The sequence below is a fragment of the Macaca fascicularis genome, chromosome 9, assembly GCF_037993035.2.
Source record: "Macaca fascicularis isolate 582-1 chromosome 9, T2T-MFA8v1.1".
Classification (NCBI taxonomy): domain Eukaryota; kingdom Metazoa; phylum Chordata; class Mammalia; order Primates; family Cercopithecidae; genus Macaca; species Macaca fascicularis.
In genome coordinates, this window is record NC_088383.1 from 76453631 (window position 1) to 76476012 (window position 22382).

At 50.5% G+C, this 22382-nt stretch overlaps 1 protein-coding gene and 2 long non-coding RNA genes across 15 annotated transcripts in view; 2 read left to right on the top strand and 1 right to left on the bottom strand.

The window, feature by feature from the left end:
• Positions 1–858, top strand: part of LOC135965125 (uncharacterized) — a 70665-nt gene extending 69807 nt beyond the window's left edge. Inside the window, exon 3 of the long non-coding RNA XR_010577992.2 lies at positions 725–858. This is a non-coding gene — a long non-coding RNA (uncharacterized lncRNA). The remainder of the gene's footprint in view (positions 1–724) is intronic.
• A 2699-nt stretch (positions 859–3557) lies between these two features.
• LOC141407692 (uncharacterized) lies at positions 3558–4984 on the top strand. Its single transcript, XR_012417845.1, has 2 exons — positions 3558–4503; positions 4598–4984. It is a non-coding gene; the product is annotated as an uncharacterized lncRNA (long non-coding RNA).
• Positions 4985–6409: 1425 nt separating this feature from the next.
• Positions 6410–22382, bottom strand: part of LOC102139841 (collagen alpha-1(XIII) chain) — a 92299-nt gene continuing 76326 nt past the window's right edge. For 6 of the 13 annotated variants that reach the window (XM_045361091.3, XM_065520969.2, XM_045361090.3 and 3 more), the window contains 6 exons: positions 22051–22104; positions 20487–20540; positions 18871–18906; positions 12625–12711; positions 8567–8605; positions 6410–6872 (listed from right to left, as the gene is read on the bottom strand). In XM_045361091.3, the coding sequence (XP_045217026.2) occupies positions 6870–6872; positions 8567–8605; positions 12625–12711; positions 18871–18906; positions 20487–20540; positions 22051–22104 (273 nt within the window). In that variant the 3' untranslated portion in view covers positions 6410–6869. Of the gene's footprint in view, positions 6873–8566; positions 8606–11575; positions 11654–12624; positions 12712–17456; positions 17525–18870; positions 18907–20486; positions 20541–22050; positions 22105–22382 lie in introns of those variants that run through there. The other 7 variants (XM_074001921.1, XM_074001920.1, XM_074001919.1 and 4 more) reach the window with 3 other exon arrangements.

Below are 22382 nucleotides of genomic sequence, written 5' to 3' on the forward strand. Positions count from 1 at the left end.
CCCCTGCCCTTCATTTCTGCCTTCCCCTGGCCTGTCTGTCCTGCCTTCGGTGAGAGTTGTCATTTGTGTTCTGATCATATCCCACTCCCTGAGGTGCATGGAGGTGAGAACAGGGGCATGTTCACCTTTGTTCTCCACACAATGTCCATCTGGCCCTGTGGACACCTGAGGTCACTGGTGAATGGCTGCAGCCACAAGGCACCAGGAGGGACTGAGCTGTTGCCAGAGCTTGGCCTGGAAGGGCTGGAGGATGACGTGGGTATTGGGTCATTGTTACTGTGACCACCTGCTGTTTTGCCAGGTTGACATCTGCTGTCACAGCCTAATGACTACCAGGGCCCCTCTTACTTGCAAAATGTCCTGGATAGAACAAGAAAATATGGTCATTCTGTTCATCGAAGAAGCAGGCAGCAAGGTGGTTTGAGTGTCATGACAAAGGGAGATGTAAGGTGGTTAATTTCCAGTCACTGTCCCTTCAACAATTTTCCTAAAGGAAGAGGGCTTACTTCAGACCCTCCTGAAACTACATAGACTGCTGCCTCCATCCGTGTCGGCTTAGTACTGGCTGGGGCACCTCTGGGCACCGGACTAGATGTGTGAGGCTCCTGGTTCTGAGGACCAGCCCAGGCGCCCAGCATGGCCAGCCGGTCTCGCTCCCGGGCTTCTCTCCTTCGCTATGTTGCGGTTCCGTCCTTTCTAAGACAAACACTCCTTGCTTTTCCAGCTTGGTACATTCGTCCGCTTATGACACTGGAAAGAGCCCAGGAAGTAACAGGGTTGATGGTGGCAGCACCAAAGGAAATTGAAGGAACTCTGTTGAGAAGAGGTGGGAGAGGTGACAGCTGCCTAGCCTGCCTTGGGAGGAGGCTTTCCAAGTCAGAGCAGGATGGTGCTGACATCCCCTTCTGCAGAGAGGTTGCTCACAGAACCACAATTCTTCATGAGCAAGAGGAGTCCGAGAGCCCTCAAAATTGCAGCAACAGCAGAGGGCCCTGGCTGGGGCTGCAGCAGACACCTCAGCAGGCCACAAGAGCTGGAGGTGTGCGGATGCAGGGGCCTTGGCTTTCCTGGCTGAGCTCTAGCCCTAGGAGAGGACAGAGGCCCATCCATGCACTCCTGAGGTCACAACACACTCTGATCATTCCCTCAAACCAGGTATCCCCTGGAAGGATTCGGCCGGCAACCCTCCGTCCGGGGCAGCTTCTCCACCTCCCTCCTCCAAGGCAAGGCGCTTTCCCCAAGGCTCTGGGCTTGCTGGCTTCACTTCTTGGCGACTAACCAAGGACTCTGGCCCTTGAGGAGGTATAGAGAAGGGGCATTTGAGAAGGAAGCTCTCTGGTGATCGGCGCATCCGGGGGTGCCTCCCTGACCAGGACATCCCCTGCCCCCAGCCACTGGCTGCCAGACTCCCAGCCCATCAGAGTTGGGAGGTGCTCTCTTTACCCTCTTCCTTCCATCACCATCCCACTTGTCCTCCCCTACCTGAGAAGCGAACATGGCCCAGGCTCGAGCTCACTGGAAGGTTCTATCGAGGAAAGGAGCTTGAGCCCAGGGTGGGGACTGCCTGCATGCAGGACCAGCTCCTCCGTCTCTGCTTTGTAACACCCCTCCCAGCTGACTCGGTCCTCTGCTCATTCTATCCACACTGGCCATCGCAGGAGCTTCTGTCATCAGCAATCCTGCCCTAGCTGGCTGCACCCCTCACTTGGCACACTCGTCCCTGATGGGTGTGCCCCTGGTGGTTCTGGTGAAGCTCCTGGAGGGTGGATGAGTGTGCTCTTTGGTGTGCTCTGGTGAAACTCCTGGAGGAGCTGGGTCTTACAGTCCTAGGGGCCTCTTCCCTCTCCTTCCCAGCCTGGCAGGAAGCACAGTGTCTGCACACAGCAGCTGCTTAACGAAGCTGGCTGATAACTCAGCAGGTGGTAGATGTGTATGAGCCCCCATCGATGGCTGGATTGTAGGGGAAACACTGAGCTAGGTCCCTCCTGAGCCTGGGTGTAAGAAAGTTCCTGCCCTTTAAGAGTTCACTATCAAAAATGGAAGAGCCCCTTTGCACACTCTCACATAAAGTAGAGGAAGAAAAGAACACTGAGTTCCAGACAGTTGCAGGGAGGAGAGACTCCACCAACTCTGGAGCCCAGAACTGTCTTTCCAGGGTCATGGGGTCTGAGCTGGGCCTTGAAAGGAGGCAGATAAGAAGCAATGGCATCTGCAGGTAAGGGTCTGGCTCGGGCAAGCGTGTGGAAGGACAGCAGAGTGCATGCGCAAGGCGAGTGGCAGGCCTTGGAAAGTTGGTGGGCCCGCTGGGGTGCAGGGGGTGCAGGGGGCCGTGGCCTTCTACCTCTCTCTGAGTCTCCTTCCACAGGTGCTTGGCTATTCTCAGAGATGAACTTTTCTAGCAGACAGCGGTCACTTTGCATATGAACTGCACCGAATTCTGCCTGAGTGGCTAAGACATGGCTCCCCTCCCTGCACCATCCTCCTGCTTCCTTCACCGCAGTAAGGGGCACCCTGCTTCAGCGACCCCTTGGGAGTTCTGCTCCTTTGAGAGGTGAGCAGCTGCTCCTGCCCTTGCTTTCCTTCTCTGCTCCACATCTTGGTGTGGTGTCCTCTTTTCTGAATACTCACAGGGAGCCTGCTCTTTTTTTTTGAAATGATGTGGCGTCTTGGGTGCTCGACATCTCAAGCTGGCTGACAATGTGTCCAAGTCCAGGGCAAGAGGAGAGAAATGCTGGGGGAGTGTGTGGGGTGGTGCATGGGAGGGACACAGAGGGCCTGAAAGGAGGGAGGTGGGTGGGCCTCCCCATGCCAGTGCAGTGTCCCTGAATGTTTGTGGGGCTTTGGGGATTCCCGCGTGTGTCAGGTGGCCAGTGCTGTATTGCTTTCTCTCTGATGCATCCTCAGTGTTGAGACCAATGTGAGAAACAAGCCCTACAGCTGTTCTTGCCCCAAGGCGAGCTGACCCCACTCACCCTACTCCTGGATGGCACAGGCCTACTCTGAGTTTTGTTATTCGGGGTTACAAAGCACACACATGCCACACACAGTTTTGCAAAACCAATGCCATGCATAATACTGTCACAGCCAAATAACCCTAGGTGGTGGGGGGCACGGAGTACTCCAGCCTCCACAATCCTCCCAGGAGGTGACCTGCCTGTGGGGCCAGAGGGCCTCAGGGTGTCGGAGCTGGAAAGTTTTATGGAGGTCACCCATGTCTAACTTCTTCACTTGACGCTTGGGGAAACTGAGACCTGGAGTAAGGTGCCCAAGGCAACACAGCAAGGTAATGGTAGAGAAAGAACTAGAAGCTGAGTCTCTGAACTTGTTGGCCAGTGCCCTCCTCCTCTTGTGGGCTAATGGCAACCCTCCCCAGCTCCATCCTATCCCATTCTGCCAGGTGAAGGCAGGGCTGGGGAAGGGAGGCCAGCATTGGGTGGGGCTGAGATGCGGCGGGGTGGACATGTGTGGAAGGAACCTCCTCTTCCCTCAGGAAGCTGTGGCTTCCCTTGGCCCACATAACCACAACTACATAAATCTCAGCCTTGGGGAGAGGCACCATTTGGGCCCAGACGACCCGGTCACACTGTCACCCATGGGGTACTGGCTCATTCTTTGCAGGTATCCAGGTGGACAATGCTGGGCATGTGTCCTGCTGTGCCAGAGCACAGAGCCACAGGCACTGGAACGAGAGAGGAACCACAGGACACAAACGGCCTTAAGACCCAGTGCCTTACAATTTACAAAGAACTTTCACCAACATGCTCAGTGGGCAGGGCTGGGTGCACCTCTGGCTCCCTGGGCAGGCAGTTTTCACCAGGAGGTGCCGCACATCCCCCAAAACAGAGAGCATGTCTTTCTCCTCTGTGAGCCCTCTGTGGCCCCTGTCCATAAGGCTGGCCTTTCCCTGGTCCCTCCTGCAACTACCTGCATCTCCCATTCCATCACTGGATTGTTCCTTCTTGCCTGGTTGTCCTGGTCTGCTGGGTGTTAGTATGGACTCCCAGCTATGTGCAAACCCTTTGACCACGTGTCTTTTTACTTCTCATCTCCCTGTACTGCATTTGACACACGGCCAAGATTCAAGTGGAGAGGCTTGGGGGCAGAGGCCTGAAGTCAGGAACCCGGGGTGCAGTCCAGTGATAGGGTGGGGTCCTGGCTGAGTACTATGTCAGCAACAACCGTGTGGGGGGACAATGTGTTTACACACACAGGGCTAAACCTCAGCAGGCTGCAAACCACTGGGCAGGGCAGTGTAGGCTCTGAAACCAGGCCGAGCCTTTTTTTTTCTTTTCCTGTGACCACTAGGTAGCCTGAAGTGATGTGTGTGACCCTGCCTCAGTTATGGCCAGGACCTTCTCCATCCCCTGGGCTTCCCAGCCACCGCTGTCTCCTCTCTACTTGTTTTCCTTGACTCTGACTTTTAAACTTCTCTTTACACACATTTCTATTTTATTACATAGATTCTTGTGACTTTGAATCCTTTGTGGCAGTAGCTGAAGTGTCGTAAGTAAATGAATAACCTCAGGACTGTAACAAAAGAGGTTTCTTTGCCCATTTACCCAGGATATTCAGCTAACACCGGATCTCCCCTTTCCAGGTTCCAGAGAATGTTCTGCTCTATTCTGAGATCATCAGTGAGCTGTGATTTCCCTGGCCAGAGCCTGAAAGGGAATCAGGGAGGGGGTTAGAAGAATGGGGTCATACCCTGATTGCTCGGGACCTCGCCTGGGAGGGGAGGAGTGTGGCCTGGAGATGGGGACACCCGCAGTGAGGGTGACTGTGAATTCTAAGGGGCAGAGGATGTGGGCTGGGCTGCATTATGACTTTTGGGGGCCCTGGGCAGTTTTGTCTTCCTCCATTAAAAAAATATAAAAAATTATATTTTACAATTATGTTGGTAGAAAGACAAAAAACAATCCTGGCTGGATTCATTGTTATATATTCACTTTTTTTTTCCTACATTTAAAAAGGTTAAGAATTAAAATATTTTTGTGGCCTCTAAAAGTACTCCGTGGCTGCTGGAGAAGTTGTCCCTGGGCTACAGGGCCATGAGAATCTGGCCCAGGGCAAGAAGCATCCCTGGGTTCACATGAGCCCTCCTTGTGTCCACAGAGATCAACTCTTGTTCACTACTGCATGGCTTCACTTTTCTTTTTTCTTTCCTCCTTCTTCTTCTTCTTTTTTTTTTTTCTTTTAAGGCAGGGTCTCACTCTGTTGCCCAGGCTGGAGCGCAGTGGTGCGATCATAGCTCACTGCAGCCTCAGACTCCTGGGCTCAAGCAAACTTCCCACCTCAGCCTCCGGAGTAGCTGGGACTACAGGCAAGTGCCACCGCACTCAGCTAAATTTTGAAAAATGTTTTTGTAGAGATGAGGGTCTCACTATGTTGCCCAGACTCGCTTCACTTTTCAAATGAGGAACTTGGCCAAGACTTAGAGGAGGAAGTTGTCCAAGTTTTAAGCTAACCTAGTGACGTTTAGAGTAAGAGTGTCAGTATAGGCGTTTGGGGTCTGAGCTGCATGTGATTTCATTACCATGAATGCTTGTGAGTGTGACCTCATCCCCACACATGGCAGGGGCTGTCTAATGACTGTGAAGCCCACTAATTTAGAGTTTTGTGTGACAGCATGTGGACAGAGTCTGAGGTTAAATTTCCCCTTGCGTTGTCTAGGAAGAAAGGATGTATAAAGAAAATGCAAAATGTAAACCAGATGGGGATGTATGTAAACTACTGGAGGAATTTGTTGTTTTCAAGCTTTTAGAAGCATGAATTTATGTTGTCAAACAGTTAACAACAAACCTGTATGCTACACCGTAGGTAAGACTTAACTAGTCACTAAAACTAGTTTCCTGAGACCTTTTCTAAGCAATGCACTAAATATGGAAAGCAATACAACATTATTTCTTAAAAAAATAAAAACAACTTCAGATTGGCCCAGCCCAAGCCCCGATCTAGGCATGTTTTCTGAATGCCGTTTGCTGGAGTGGAACATCATATGAGGCAAAGCTCCTTCAAATGCTAGTTGTGAGTGAACCCACAAACTCATATCAAGTCAACAGCCATGATTAGCAATAGCTGGTACTAGGGACTGTCACTCAAAACAAAACAAAGCAAAACAAAGCAAAACAAACAAGCAAAAACCTACCATAACCCAACAGCAAGAGCAAATGGCTCCTTTGAAACTCTGGGGGCCCTTAGCACAACTGAACCTAAATGCTCACACAGCAAGCACTGTGATAAACGTGGGATCTGTAACAACATACATTGCTCAATAAAGTCCCCCTCCCTCCCTTTGTTGAACTTCCCATTTCAAAACCTTACTCCATACTTCTGAGAACCCCTACTTCTGGGAATTTCTGCTTTCACAGGAGAGAATGTATTTAATATAATGATTAATCAGGATCATGAATTGCCATGTTTCATTTTTTTTTTAATAATGAAAATGCATAAGGGTTTAAAATACTCTTCGACACACCTAGCTTAGCAAATATCATGGACCTCTACATTTATGTGAATTCACACATGAGCTAGCCAGCACCTCAGTTCTGGCTGGCCCCCTTTGGCACCAGGACACAATAATTTATTAAGCTTCAATACTTAATAAGTGTGCACAAATATCATGCAGACATTACGACCATACTCACAAACAAAAAGTGTATTAGAGACACAGGTTTATACAAAACATCTTGTAAACAAAAGGGAAAAGGGAAGAGGTTGATATTTTCTGTACAAAATATGCAGGTTTTTCTTTCTTTTTTAATAATCTGTAAGATGCATCATCCTTCTGGCATTTTCAAAAAGTGAAAACTGTATAAAAATAAATATTCTATGTACAAACACACACACAGGCCAATCCAAGGTTAGAGGCATCACTGCAAAACAAAAACAAAACAATGTTCTGTTAGTTTCAGTGGGTCTGCAGAGGTTTATTTCCTTTGTGGGAAGGGAGGGAAATCTTGTCCTAGGTTGGGTGGGACTTCTGGACAGGGGAACTGTGGGAACCCTGAGCCCCTAGGTGGAAGAAACTGGTGGCTACCTTAGCTCCCTGAAGGGAGGAAACCAAAGTTCACCTCTCTGTGAATCCCCTTTGTGGTCACTAGAGGGCACTCTCTTTCTCTGCTGCCTTTGGAGGCCTGATTGTTGTAACCCCTGCCTTGTCCCAGATTGGACTTAAAGTGTAAATGAGTAGTCTTGAAGCTCTCTGGTTGCTTCTCCAAGACATTGCAGCTCTTGGTAGTGGCTGTTCTTCCCCTGCTAATCTCAACCATTTTTATCTCCTAACCATTGGCAGCAACCTTAAAAAGGAAATTTTTTTTAGGGGGCAAGGGTCCAGAGGTCTCATGACACCTCTGACCTGCTTTTGTGGTGCTTTAACTAGGTCTAGGTGGAGCTTGGCAGGAGGACGAGGCCAGGCTCCAGGGATGGATTCTGGGGAGGCATCTGTCTTGCGTGTTGAGCTCTTCCTTCTTGGGTTAGGGGGCGCTTCAGGTATCCGGGCAAGTAGGTGGTCAGCGTTGGCCTGGGGTCTTGGTGATTTCACCGCTTTTACCCAACCCAGTGCACTAATGAGATTCTGGCATCTTAGTACAGGGGAGTTTGTTCATCTCATTGTAAGTGTGACTCTGCTGTCACTGGGATAGCACTGGATTCGTTGAGCACAGATTCTTGAACAGGTTGGAGTCTCCAACCCTTTATGAGGATGAACCTTGAGACAATGGTGGTGGGGGTTGGTGAGAAGACTTGGAGTGAGAGGCAGGGTGGAGGGAGACGGTATGGGGCAGCATAGCGACTGCCACCGTTGCTGGGGACCAAGGTGGGGCTTCTGGATTAGTTAGCAAGCAGATGGCCCCTGTCAGCCTGGGCAGCCCTGTGCTCTGGGGAGCCATAGTTGAATGGGGTGATCACAGGCAAGGGCACAGTCCTGTGATGTCAGACTGCTCTAATGATGGCAAATGCTAAGGCCAGTGTGAATCAATGAAAACTCATTGTCGGTAGGAACTCGGGGAGCCCAGGAGAGATTGGGCTGCAGGTCACAGTGTTGTGGCATGAAACTCTGCCAGATTAAATGCAAGGGGAGTGGTAAAGTGGTGAGTAGCACAGCCCCTATGAACTTACACTGTAGCTGCATGTGACCGTAGCCAATGGGAAGCTCACAGTGGCATGTGAATTCAGAGTGTAAGCAACTGAGATGTCCTATATCTAAGACATGTCATCATGTGGCATAAACGACCTCAGAGGAACTCTATGAGTGATGGTCTGGAACTCCTTGGGGAATTTCCTTGGGGGAAAGACACTATGTACATTGAACACACAAAGCATAAAGAAGTCACCTGTGTGGCTGCATGGACATCCCGTGTAGGGTTTGCTGATGTTCTAAGAAGCATTTTTAAATGTTCTTTAACAGCATGCAGTGTATGGGATGTTTAATGGGCACCCTGCCTTTGAGACAGTGACTTTTTGACCTGTGTCTTGCTGCCTCATCTGTAGCAAGGCAGAATGGAAATTGTGGAAGCTTTATGGCACTATTGAGAATGGAGCCCCAATGCAAACCGATGGGAAGCCTTACCTTGTTCCAGCAGCCTTGGACTGGCAAGCCATCTTCGCCCTGCAAGGAGAAAGGAAGGCAGAGGGCTCAGACTCCCTGCAGTGGTCCACCAAGCGGGCAGGACCGGGGTAACGAGGGCCACACACATTTTAGCAGCTGATCAGGATGTGGTCCACCCACTCTTGTCTATTTCTTTGCTCTACTCCAGGTCAGAACCCCAGAAGGAGGTGGAAACAAATCCGTCTATTTTCCTATTGGCTAAGGTCACATGCAGCTACAGTGCAAGGCCAATAGGGGCTGTCCTCTCCTGTGGGACGAGCAAGCAGAGATGTCCTTGTGTGTCATGAAGGAACAGTCTCTGCTGTGGCCCTGTGGAGTGCTGGCTGCTCACAGGCAAGCCACTCAGCACAAGGGAGCCTCAGTTTCCTCCTCCATAAAACCTTGGCAAGGGCAGTTGCTTGAAGTGACCTCTAAGGGCCTTCCCAGCCTTCTCATTCTCTTATTTGTCTCTCTTCCTAAGCAGAGGGAGGAGGACATGTGGACAGTCCTTCTTTGATGATCAATCCTGGGGTGGGGTGAGGGGCATGAAGGGACAGGCAACCTCATGAGTATTGCAGCACGGCTCTGAGATGCCTTTGGCAAGAACACAAGTGTTCCTGGGGAAGCCTTAGACCTTGCTGGGAATTTGGGGGTGAAGTGCAGTAGCAACATGGGAATCAACTGCACACTGTCAGTCTCCTTTGTTGGTAGCAACCATGCAGCCCCTTTAGCCTCAAGATGTTCGTGTTCTGCCCTTGGTGATACAAACCTTCCTGAGTTTTCTTGGGCCCTCATCTCCTCTCCTTGCTGGCATACCCTGTGGGGAATCTAGAAATCTAGAGACCAGGTGGGGAAGGCGAGGCTGGGCCAAGGGCAAAGATCTAGTTTTCAGCCCAAGTCTGCTAGACAGGCAGGGCAGACAAGGAGATGGACACGGGGCTTCAGGAGACCAGAGCAAGTGCTCAGTCCTGAGGCTGCTTGTGGAATGAGAGTCCTCTGCTGTCCCGGTCTAATGACATCCACCCATGCCAGGGGCTGAAACCTCTCATCACCTGGCATTGGGCAGGGATTGGTCCCAATATGGAGGGCCTAGGAAGTCTGGTTATCTTGTAGTAAAAGTCATGAGTAGTAGCTACCCCTGCCCCCCAAGTCCATAATAACACAGAGGAGGAGGCAGAGTGAGAAACAACAAGGAGAAGACACTTCCCCAGTAAACTTAATAGAAAAATGACACATTGATATGGGATGTATAATCAGGGTGACCTTCATTTTCCCCTCTGGGTTGGGGAGGGGATTGCAAGGGGAGGTGGTGCATTCCACAGTTTCAGGGTGACCCTGTGCCCTTCCCCAGCCTGCCACGGTGCGGTATGACACACATCACGTGGATGCTGGGAGGGAGAGGAGCCTCTGCGGGCCAGAGCGGCATTCCCATTGGTGTGTGGATGGTGGCAGCGGGGTATGGAGGGCAGGGCAGGCAGAGAATGAAAAGTAATGTATGATGAGAAACAGAGAGGCCAAGGCAGCTGCTGGCAGAACTAAAGGTGCCCAGATTGCAGGGGGGGGTGGATTGTGGCCGAGGGAAGACCTGGCCGGTGCTCGAGGGAAGACCTGGCCGGTGCTCAAAGGAGCCTCTGTGGGCCAGAGCGGCATTCCCATTGTTGTGTGGATGGTGGAAGGTCCCGATTAAGAAAGGTGGCTGTGCAGGCTGCAAGCGCGGGGTTTGGCAGGACCAGCAGGGACAGGAAGCATGCTACCGTCTGCTTGCTCTGCACTCTTCTTCTGTTGCCTATGCTCCTCCTAAAAAGTCCCTACTGCCCTTCAAGGGGCTCTAGGGCCCCCTGTCAGGGTCACACAGCATAATTTCTTATATCTTTTCCTCTTTTGTTCAAAGAGAATTCCTGCGTGACCCCAGGGCGGGGATGTGAGGCCCCAAATTCTCTTATTACTGGTATGATAAAATAGCTCTTGAACTCCAAACCAATTGGGGAAATTTGGGGAGAGCAGTAACCCCTTGAGCCTTGGAGTGAAGTGTTCCCTTCAGCTTCTTTTGCAGTAAGAGGATGGAGGCCTATACTGTCCATGCCTAGAGAGGGACCGGGCAGGCAGGAACAAACTGTTACCACTTCGCCTGGGACGTGCTTGGAAGACGGGCCCTTAGCTGTCTCCCTGCCTCCTCCTTAACTGCACTCTCGACCTTTCCATCTCTCCCAGACTCTTCAGTAAGAAGCCATCCGACCATGAAAGAAAGGGACAAGGAAGGGTCTAGTAATGTCTTTGGAGATTTAAGCAAAAAGGACAAACCCTTTAGGATCCAAAAACCTAATGCTGGACCATCCCTTAGTTCTGATGATGTCACCTGGGCAGTGACACACGACCCAACCTGGAAGAACAGGCAGGTGGCCCCTCCTCCACCTCACTTCTAGCGCTTCTCAGTCTACGCTGTAATCATGCCATTCTGTCCCCCAAATCATGCGATGGAGGGGGCAGGGGACACAGGGCTGACTCAGGCATCTCATTCACATGTTTTGCTAAGTGTTCAGCCCGTGCGTTCTGAACTAACTGCACTGCCTGAAGGAAAAGAAGTAAGTCATGGTTCTGAGAACCAGTCCCAGAGGATCCAGTTTCCTAGCTGGTCTCTGGTGGCAGCTTTGTCTGGAATCAGCTTGGAGATGAGTATCAGAGGCAGCAAAGCCAACTTCAGGGTGGGAGGTCTGGCTCGCATCAGGTGGATGTGCTTTAGAAGTAGCTGCAGCAGGAAGCCAGGAAATATCCTGGTAAACTTTGCATGCAAAAGGGTGGCATGGCTGGGAGACCCCGGAGTACTAGCCAAGGCGGGGTGACCCTGGGCATTTACAGAGTGAAGAAGTGAGAAGTGGATACTGGGGGGGATGGAGGAGGAGTGTGGAGGGTGGCTGGGGAGGCACGCAGTATGAATCACACACATGGGGAAGCCCAAATCGGCCATGCAGGCAAGCAAGGGCAATGCCATACCAATGGGCATGGGGCATCCAGTCCGTCCAGCCCTGGTAACCCCGGCTCCCCTTTCTCTCCTTTAAAACCTCGGTGGCCCTGTTCACAAAACCAACCACGATGATTATTCAGGTCTAGGCTGGCCCGCTCCAACCATGGAGTGGAGAGGCCCAGTCCTACCCTGGCCAGGATGCAGGACCCTTGAGGCATCTACAAACAGCAGCTAAATCCCAGGAGATCCCCCACCTCCCAAATCCAGCTTTTGTGCTCTCTTTGTGCTCTGGAGAGTTCAGCTTTGCACACGTACAACCTGCCCCCTCTCCATTGATCCCACTCTCTTTATAGACTCACTTAGTGTAAACACAGACAAACTTCAACTTCAGTGCATCATAATTTTTTAGAACCTTCAAATGGATTGAAAAGCACTTGAGAAACCCAGCAGATGTGTCTCATCATTAATTGTTGGCTGTTTTGAGAAGGCTTCCCATGGGGTGTCTGACTACCGACTCTGGTCTGCAGCTTTACAGGTTTTAGCTGGATGGCTGGTGAGTGTTGGTAGCTTGTGCATTAGAAGCCCCTCATCTGGCTTTGTTCTGCCCAGTTTTGACATCAGTGGCCCTGAGGAGACGCTAACTCTGGTGTCCTGCATCCTGACCAAGTGAGGATTCAGACAGCTTGAACTACTGGCCCACAGAGATGGCCATGAAACGAAGAAGGCAAATCTGTGGCTCACAAATGCTACACTGGCTTCCAAAGCCATCCTGGAGCTAAGAGCTGAGGCCTTCCCTGAAAATCCCTTTCCTAGTGGTTTCTTCACTGCCACACATCAATTGCTCTGCATCTTCAAAGGAAAAGGATTCAAAGGCGAGGGATTTAGCCAGAATTACTTGCAGCTGTGGTTACAAAGCAACTCCAACAGTGGGCAGAATTTCACCGGTCAAATGAACAGATTTTGGTAGCATCAGTGTAGACATTTGGTTCTCATCTTAGTTTATTTGCCTTCTTTGTTTCCAACTTGCAAACCTCAAGGACAAAAACCAGAACAATGCAAGTGATAAACAAAAACATACCAATGGGCAGGGGGCATCTAATCCAGGCGCTCCTTGGTCTCCCTTATCCCCTTTAGGCCCTCTAGAGCCTTTCTTCCCCCTCTCCCCCTGTAAATAATGGTTTAGTCCGGGAAAAAAAAACACATCAAAACTTTAGGATCATTCATGTGTTAAGGTTAGAGACAGAAAAAGATAAATAAAGTTAAAAAGGGAAAAAGAGGCTTTAAATTAGGATATTCTCCCCCACAGGATTTGGAGTGAATACCCACCTCCTCCCCACCCCGCAGGAACCTGAGAATTTGGCTAAGGTGGGTGGGAGGGGAAGGGAGGACAGGCAGAGGGCTCAGAGCTGCAGGTGGAGGGAACCACAGATGGAAGATTTGTGTGGCCAGTTTTGCTAATACTAAGCCCAGGGTGGGTCTGTGCTGAACACAGTGGCTAGGGACCAACTTCCTTCTCTCTGAGGGTCTATTTTTGAAAGGCTTTGGGGTGACAACTTTTTTTTCCCCCAATTATTGTTTATCCCTTTGACATTCTATTGGGAGGCAAGGTGATTTTGCTTGGAGCCATGGGATATGTGTCAACATAGCGTGTATGAGTGTATGCACATATGTACTTGGGCATGTGTGTGTATATGTATGTACGAGTATGTGGGTATGTGCTTGTGTGTATGTGTGTGTGTGCACGTTTGAGTGTGTGTGGGTATGTGCTTGTGCACGTGTGTGTATATGTATGTATGAGTATATGGGTATGTGCTTGTGTATATGTGTGTGTGCGTGCACGTTTGAGTGTGTGGGTATGTGCTTGTGCACGTGTGTATATGTATGTATGAGTATATATGTATGTGCTTGTGTATATGTGTGTGCACGTTTGAGTGTGTGTGGGTATGTGCTTGTGCAAGTGTGTGTATATGTATGTATGTATGAGTAGACAGGTATGTGCTTGTGTATGTGTGTGTGTACGCACGTTTGAGTATGTGTGGGTATGTGCTTGTGCACGTGTGTGTATATGTATGTATGAGTATACAGGTATGTGCTTGTGTATATGTGTGTGCACGTGCACGTTTGAGTGTGTCTGGGTATGTGCTTGTGCACGTGTGTGTATATGTATGTATGAGTATACGGGTATGTGCTTGTGTATATGTGGGTGTGCACACGTTTGAGTGTGTCTGGGTATGTGCTTGTGCACGTGTGTGTGTGTATGAGTATACAGTTATGTGCTTGTGTATATGTTTGTGTGCACGTTTGAGTGTGTGTGGGTATGTGCTTGTGCACGTGTGTGTATACATATGTGAGTATACGGGTATGTGCTTGTGTATATGTGTGTGTGTGCACGTTTGAGTGTGTCTGGGTATGTGCTTGGGCACATGAACACATGTGTGTGCCTGTACGCATGTGTGTCCATGTGCACATATGTATGTGTGTGTCCAGAGCTCACGGATGGCCCCTGGGTCTCAGCTGGGTTCTCCCGTTCTATGTGTGTCTCTGCTTCATCCTGGTCTGAAGTCAGACGGTTATTTGTATATGAATATGTTGGTTTAAGGAATTCATTTGTTTCTGAAAAGCTACAGTAAACATCATTTTTCTAAATTGAATCCTGTATTGTATGTGTCAGAGTCTATTTAAAGAAGGGCTGTGGGGAATTCTTTTTAAAAGGGAAGCATCACCTCTGTAATGAATTTGCATTTGCATTTTTATATGTGTTTCCTAAAAAGGGGGCCCAGTATGCCCCTAGGGAGTCTTCCTGGGACCTCCCCTCCTCTATGGAAGGGGGATTATCTAATGCTTGGGGACTTCAACAGTGTCGCTCCAGGGTGACATTGAAGGCTGGGCAGCATATTAGAACAAAGGCTTGAAGTCAGAGTTGGTTCTGACAGTTAGCTGTGTGACTTTGTGAATCTACTTCTTTGAGCCTTAGTTTCTTTACCTGTAAAATGGATACAGTAATACCTGCCTCAAAAATTTGTTGTGAGGCTGGGCATTGTGGCTCATGTCTGTAATCCCAGCACTTTGGGAGGCCAAGGCAGGAGGATCACTTGAGGCCAGGAGTTTGAGGCCAGCCTGGACAACAAAGCAAGACCTCATTTTTGCAAAGAATAAAAAAATTAGTCGGTTGTTGTGGCATGTCCCTGTAGGCCTAGTTACTCAGGAGTATGAGGCAGGAAGATCACTTGAGCCAAGGACAGGAGTTCGAGGCAGCAGTAAACCATGATTGCACCACTACACTCCAGCCTGGGCAACAGAGCAAGACTCTGTCTGAAAAAAAATGTTGTGAGGTCTTTGTGCACATTAAATGCTTTATAATGGCATATAGTATGTGCAAAGTAAATGACAGCTGCTTCATAATGATAATAATGGTTATGATTTCTTTTTAGCCAGTATAGGAGCCAAAGGTTGGGGTCAGAAGTTGTCATGTGCAGTGTTCCTGCAGTGGAAGGCTGCAGGGTAGATGTTCATTAGAGGAAGGCAGAGGATAAGAATATTTTTGGCTGGGCGAGGTGGCTCATGTCTGTAATCCCAGCACTTTGAGAGGCCAAGGCAGGCAGATCACCAGAGGTCAGGAGTTCGAGACTAGCCTGGCCAACGTGGCGAAACCCTGTCTCTACTGAAAATACAAAAATTAGCTAGATGTGGTGGCACAAGCCTGTAATCCCAGCTACTTGGGAGGCTGAGGCAGGAGAATTGCTTGAACCCAGGAGGCAGAGGTTGCAGTGAGTCGAGATTGTGCCACTGCACTCCAGCCTGGGTGACAGAGCGAGACTCTGTCTCAAGCAAACAAGCAAACAAAATAATATTTTTGATGTTTCTCCAGATCTTCAGAAATTATTCAAATTTCTCTATTTCAGAGGTTGTCTGCAATTGCCAGTGCATTATTCTAAATGAATGTTCTGAAAATGCAAATCGTTACTTAGAAAATGCCATGTGTTTAAATATGTATGCACATACTGGGTATATTCCCATCGGCCTGAAGTTTTGTCTGCCAGCAAGAACATCATGGCACAAATCATCCCCAAATGGTAGATCAGCAAAACCACTAGCTATCTGGGTGTGGAAGCCCCCTGGCAAACTCTCTCAGGAGGGTGGCCCCTCATTCTCTGGGTCATGAGCAATTTCCTAATGAAGAAAGTCGGCAAATCTGCCAGAGTGGGGGATCCCAGGTCCAGGATACCCCGGGTGTAACAGAGGGTTGGCGCGTTCCAGACTTTCACAACAGGTAACGGACACTATGGGACATTGTGTTCTAAGAATCTGCACAATTGCCCCAAATCCGGTGTCCTTTGAGGCTATTAGAGTAGTAACGTCACCTGCATTCTCCCTGCCTGCCACCCCCAGACAGTGACACAAAAGAGACCCATTGCAAAGAGGGAACCCTAGCTGGTAAGGAATAAAGGGGCAAATAAAGTCAAGGGGCAAAGGCTTCTTAAAAACATAAGTAAATGTCTAACAGTGGACTTTGGAGGAGATAAACTGAAAGCTGGTGAGGGGGAGGGGAAAGGATGAAGGACGTGGGATTATTATAATGGAATGAACATATCTGGGGGGTGAAGGAGTAAAGGAAGAGGCCAAAAGAGATAGTGGAAGAGGAAGAGGTGAGGAGACAAGACGGACTTAGGAAGTGAGACATACACACACACATGCACACACACACATGCACACACACACACGCGCACACACACACAAACATGCATGCACCCCCCCACCCCCCAAAGTTGGGCATCTCAGATTGCAGAAGCAGCCGCACTGCATGCACACAGACCTTTTCAGCTGGCTGGTTTGCAGGCAGCTCCACAGTAACACCCAGTTTTCCTGAATGATTTTATTGCCAGATTCATGCCACCCTTTATCCTTTGACTGATTTCTTAGCCTAAAGGTGGCTCCTGGGCCAAATTCACAGAGCTACTTAGGGGAAAGGGGAAGCACCCTTAGTGACAAGGTCAGGATATTCTTTCCACTGGCTTGTGTGTCCTTAGAAAGCTCCTGGTCTGGGGTTCTGGGCCTTTGCCCATCATGACAAGGACTTTCCTTCCATGAACAGGAAAGAGGTTCTGAGGCCATCCTTTGGTGGGACATGGAGAAGCATACTTTTAAGGTTGTATCTTGGTTCACTGTAAGATAAAACAAATCTCAGGGCCACGCGTGGTGGTTCATGTCTGTAATTCCAGCACTTTGGGAGGCCGAGGCAGGCAGATCACTTGAGGTCAGGAGTTCGAAACCAGCCTGGCCAACATGGTGAAACCCCGTCTCTACTAAAATCCAAAAAAAAAAAAAAAAAATTAGCCAGGTGTGGTGGTGCACACCTGTAGTCCCAGCTACTCAGGAGGCTAAGGCAGGGGAATCGCTCGAACCTGGGGGGCGGAGGTTGCAGTGAGCCAAGATCGCGCCACTGCACTCCAGCCTGGTGAAAGAGCAAGACTCCATCTCAAAGAAAAAGAAAAAAAGGTCAGAATGGGGAGGCAAGACTGAGAGGGGACTCTTTCAGGACATTCGGGCATCCTGAGAGCCAAATCCCTGGAATGAAGAGAACAAGCTGCCCTGGAGTTGGAAACCTGCTCTTTGGGAATAAGTCAATTGGCTCTTCATGGTGTGCTCGAAAGAAAGGTGCGTGCCACCTCACTGTTTTCTGAACTTGACTTTTACTAAGGGACACATTCCTAATTTGTAAAGGGGATGGAGGAAAGTGTGTCACACATCAGGAAGGGGAGGGGGAATAGACATACTTTCCCACTGATTCCTGGGGCCTCCACGGATGACTCGATAACCTCAGCTGCTGCAGCATCAGAGCCGCCAGCCCCCTCCCTCCCTCTGTGTGTGACAAGGGTACTTGTCCTGCCTCCACCTGTAGAGCAACATGGTCACCGTCCCTCGAAGGGCCAATTTTGCAGCCTTCAGACGGCTCAGTGTCTCCAGCCAACTGAAAAAGTCTGAAGAAGGAGGTTTAGAAAATACTAATTGAATTTAATAAAGAAAACTAGAACACGTCAGAAAGACATTTGAAAGGAAGTTAGGACGCCAATGAAGAGGTGGAATGATCAAAGATTTTAGAAGCCTAAATCCTTTGATGTCACACTAAGGAAAGTCCTTCACAGCGTGCCTTAGAGCATCTGGAAGCAGGTCTGTTTATTCTGGCGGTTTCCAGACCTGGTCTTGCCATGGGCAGGGGTGGCGTTGCTGCTCCCTCTTGTTTATAGAAGATGAGGGACAAACTGAGTTGCTTTTGACCAGCTGCCAGTGGAGAGCACTTAGGAAAATGGGAGTGCTCAGTAAATAGATCTTGAATTGAAGAGAATGGAATTCACTCGTCAGATGAGCATAGGCATTTGCGCACTTTCTGTGCATGAACATGGTGTCAGTGTGCAAAGATCAGCCAAAAGACCTGGGTTCTGGAGACCGTGTGCTCTGCCTCTAACTCTCCATGGGAACCCAGAACACTGGGCCTTGTTTCTCCATCTGTTCCTTCTCCTCTAAGCGCCTGGGATTTTAGGACCCGCTAGAAGACATACTTGGCTTGTAGGGGGTGTGCCCCCAACTCCAGGAAGCCCCACGATGCGGCAGCAGATGAGACCCTCCAGAGGGGAACCCAAAGGCCATCTCTTAGTCAAATGTAGTGAAATTCTCCCTGCTGGGCCCAAATGCTGAAGGTCGTGGCAGGTGACATAGCCCTTTACGTGGCTGTGGGTGCCACGGGCATTTGGTAAGTGTGTCCTGGCGACGATGGCAGAAACCAAAGGGACAGCAAGAGTCTGAGAAGGCACATGTCCTTTCAGAGCCCTGCCGACTCTTTCCAAGAGAAATAGTGGCTGTAATATTTTTAAAAACGGTTGGCTGCTTCCAACAGCTGTCTGCTTGTTCTTGGAGCTGGAATTTATTTTCTCTCACCAGTGGCCCGGAATGCCTGGCAAAACCAAGTTTCAGAAGGCGAGGACAAGGTAGCAATGGATATAAAGTGATCATATAGGGGCCCACGATCAGGGCAACCTAGAAAGAGCTGGACACATGGCTCTTGTTACTGGATAGCAATGCTAAGCTGTGGCTGCCGTGGGATTCAGTCTCTCCTTGCTGTGTGGAAAAATACGTGCTTCCATGTGAGGATCAGGCCCTGGGCTCCATACATGCCACGGGTTAAGGCCCTGCTTGTAAAGCCTTTCAATTTAGCATGACTTATCAGGAAAAACTGTTTGCTATGTTGGTCAGGAATCACCGATTGATCATTCCACCCCAGCATGAAGACATTAGTAACCAGAGTGCGAGTGCGGGGGCTCAGACTCACCCGGTTTCCCTTGTCCCCGGGTGGTCCATGTAAACCCTGCAAGAGATCGGAGGAACAAAGGCATGTTAATGAGGACACACAGGCCGGCTGTACAGTGCTTTCTTCCAGGTTCATCAAACTCCCGATGCCTCACTCACCGGAGACAGGTTTAATTATTCCCATTATACAGAAAGGGGACAGAAGCAAATCGCTCAGAAAACTTGACCTAGAGGCAAATGATGAGTTCTGGGCAAAGCCAAGAACACACTTCAGGCCGGGCGCGGTGGCTCACGCCTATAATCCCAGCACTTTGGGAGGCTGAGGCAGGAGGATCACGAGGTCAAGAGATTGAAACCATTCTGACCAACAAGGTGAAAGCCTGTCTCTACGAAAAATACAAAAAAAATTAGCTGGGCGTGGTGGTGGGCACCTGTAGTCTGAGCTACTCTGGAGGCTGAGGCAGGAGAATCGCTTGAACCTGGGAGGCAGAGTTTGCAGTGAACCGAGATCATGCCACTGCACTCCAGCCTGGTGACAGAGTGAGACTCCATCTCAAAAAAAAAGAGAGAACACAGTTCTGGTTTTCTCGCCTCTCCAGCCCAGGTCCTGGACTGTGACTGGGTTCTCCCGAGGTCACTACCTCGGGTGAGGGGTCAGTTCTGAGGATGCACTTGCGGGGGGCCAGGAACGCTCTTGGCAGAGGGGAGTTCCCAAGGCATTCCTGCCAGGCTCTTGCTAGACCCTCTTTTCAAGGTGCAAAATGCTCTTCATTCTATAGCTAGGGGAATTTAGCATGAGGCAAGCCTGGCCCAGAAGTGCGTACCTGGCCAACACACACAGCCTCCAGTGGATGGGAAACTAAGGTATGGGCTCTTGCAGGCAGACACCCAACTTCTGTAACACAGTGGTAGGAAAGCGTGCTGCGATGGAAAGCCAGGTGTCCCCTGCAAGGCCCAGCTCCCCTGGGAAGCTGCTCCGCTCATGAAGCCTCTCCTATCACAGGGGTCTGGATTTGATTCTGCCCCTCCTGAGGGCAGGGGCCGTGACACACTCATTACTGAGGCCAGGCTGCACTTAACACAGTGGGAGAGGCTCACATCCCATTACAGGGTCCACGTGGCAGAGCCCTGGTCCTCTCACAGCACAGTGCCCAGCAGGGCATGCTAGCCCTTCACCAGTTGCCTCTTGGCAGCTTCCTCTGTCATGGAAATGAGAGTTCTCCCTCGGCCCTGGATTTGTGCTGCTCCAGGCCCTGGGTGTTTGTTTTTTTTGGTCTGTGTGTTTGCTTTTTTGAGGTGGAGTCTTGGTCGTTCACCCAGGCTGGAGTGCAATGGTGCGATCTTGGCTTACTGCAACCTCCAGCTCCTGGGTTCAAGCGATTCTCCTGCCTCAGCCTTCCGAGTAGCTGGGATTACAGGCGTGCACCACCACACCTGGCTAATTTTTGTATTTTTAGTAGAGACGGGGTTTCACCATGTTGGCCAGGATAATCTCTATCTCCTGACCTTGTGATCCGCCTGCCTCAGCCCCCAAAGAGCTGGGATTACAGGCATGAGCCACTGCTCCCAACCGCCCCTGGGTGTTTCTAATGGGGGCAGGGGTGGGAGGAGAGGAACCTCTGATCCCAAGAGACTCACAGGAAGCCCAGCTGCTCCCGTTGGTCCTGTCATCCCAGGGTCTCCTTTGCTGCCCTGAAATGGGAGAAAGAAATGCATGAATCCTCCCAGACGTGGTAACAATCTTTCTTGCCATTTTCTACTTTGGTATGAAACACAAGAAACCTCTCCAGTCCCCTCAAGAGCCCTCCAGGAAGCAAGGGCTGTGGGAAAGGTGGGGCGATGCTGATGCGAACACTGCCTTGGGGAGGGGGCTCAGAAGCCCCCCTCACTCTCCCTCCAGCACAGCCTATCCCCTAAGGCCCCCCAGAATGACCAGTGGGGTCCTGGGCCTGGCTGGCCTGAGGCAGAAGCAGGGGAGAAGAAAGCCGAGCAGGAAGGCAGGGGAAGAGAAAGGGAAGAGAAAGAGAGCTTTGCTTCTTCTCCGGAGCCTCAAGGGTCACCCCTCAGAGCAGCCTCCTGATTTCCCCAAGCTAGTGGTCACAGAGAAGCTTGCGCCCTCTGCAGAAGCTCCTGCCCTCACCATCTGAGACACAGCCAGCAAGATGGGCAGATGGGGAGTGCAGGGAACTGCCCATGCAGGCAGAGAACTCGACGGATGTCCACGCAGGGACCTCTGAGCCCTGAGTGTGTAGAACCCAGGGGCTGGCTGGGAAGAGCTGATATAGAAAGACACACAACTCCCCTGCCTCCACTCAGCCGACGCCTTCCACCCTCATCCTTGGGCATGCCCATTTCAGCAGGACAGGCCTGGAACTGCAAGTCCTATGACATGGCCAATGTCCCTTGACAGCGACCATGGGAGCCTGGCCTATGGCTCTGGCCTCCTGACTTCTTGCTGTCCTCCAGGAATGATCTAAACACCACCTGGCCCTCTGTTCCATGCTGTTTCTCTAAATAATTACAAAGTTGAGGCATGTCCAGTGACAATGGCACCCAGGGCCTTGCCAGACTGAACCTGAGATGGACACAAGGTGGCTAGAAGCCAAAGTGGAGGAAGTTCTCCAATTCCTTTTTTTTCTTTTCCTCTTTTTTCTTTTTCTTTTTCTTTTTCTTTTTTTTTTTAAATAGAGATAGGACCTTGCTCTGTCTCCTAGGCCGGAGTGCAGTAATACAATAATGGTTCACTGCAACCTCCACTTCCTGGGCTCAACTGATCTTCCTGCCTCAGCCTCCTAAGTAGCTAGGACTAGAGGTGCGCACCATCATGCCTGGCTAATTAAAAAAATTTTTTTATAGAGTCAGGGTCTCACTATGTTGTCCAGGCTGCTTTCAGACTCCTGAGCTCAAGTGATCCTCCCACCCTGGCCTCCCAGAGTGTTGGGATCACCGGTGTGAGCCAACATGCCTGGCCTCTCCACCTCCTTTATCCCTCCAAGTCTAATTGACTCATAACTACACAACCAGCCCCCCTGTCCCAGGCTGCTGTGAGGATGACAGAAGAAGAGATGTAAGAAGGAAGGCATGAGGGCTGAGACCCCTGGTGTTGGTCCCAGACCTGCCCCTCCCTACTGGCCGCCTGGGCCCCTGGCTCACTGCCCCTCCCTCCTGGCCGCCTGGGCCCCTGTGGTTCACTAACACTCACCCTCTCGCCCTTTGGTCCTGCTGGGCCTGGAACTCCAATTGGTCCTGGAGTACCCTGGGGAGGGGAAAGAAAGCAGAGGTGAGGGTCCCCACATGCTGGGGAGCCCTGGGTGCCCCACCCAATGCCTGGAGATGAGCAAGGTCCAAGGCCCAGTTTTCAGGGTTGGCGAGGCCAGGCTCGTTCAGGGCAGTCATTCGACTGGGCCGTGATCCTCTTTGGGTTCAGGGGCTGTTGGGGAGAGAGCACCTCCCCATGCCTCAGAGCCAGATTCGTGGACTGAAACCCTTTTGCTTCACAACCAAGCTTGCCAAGGCTGAAAACGGTGGGAGAAT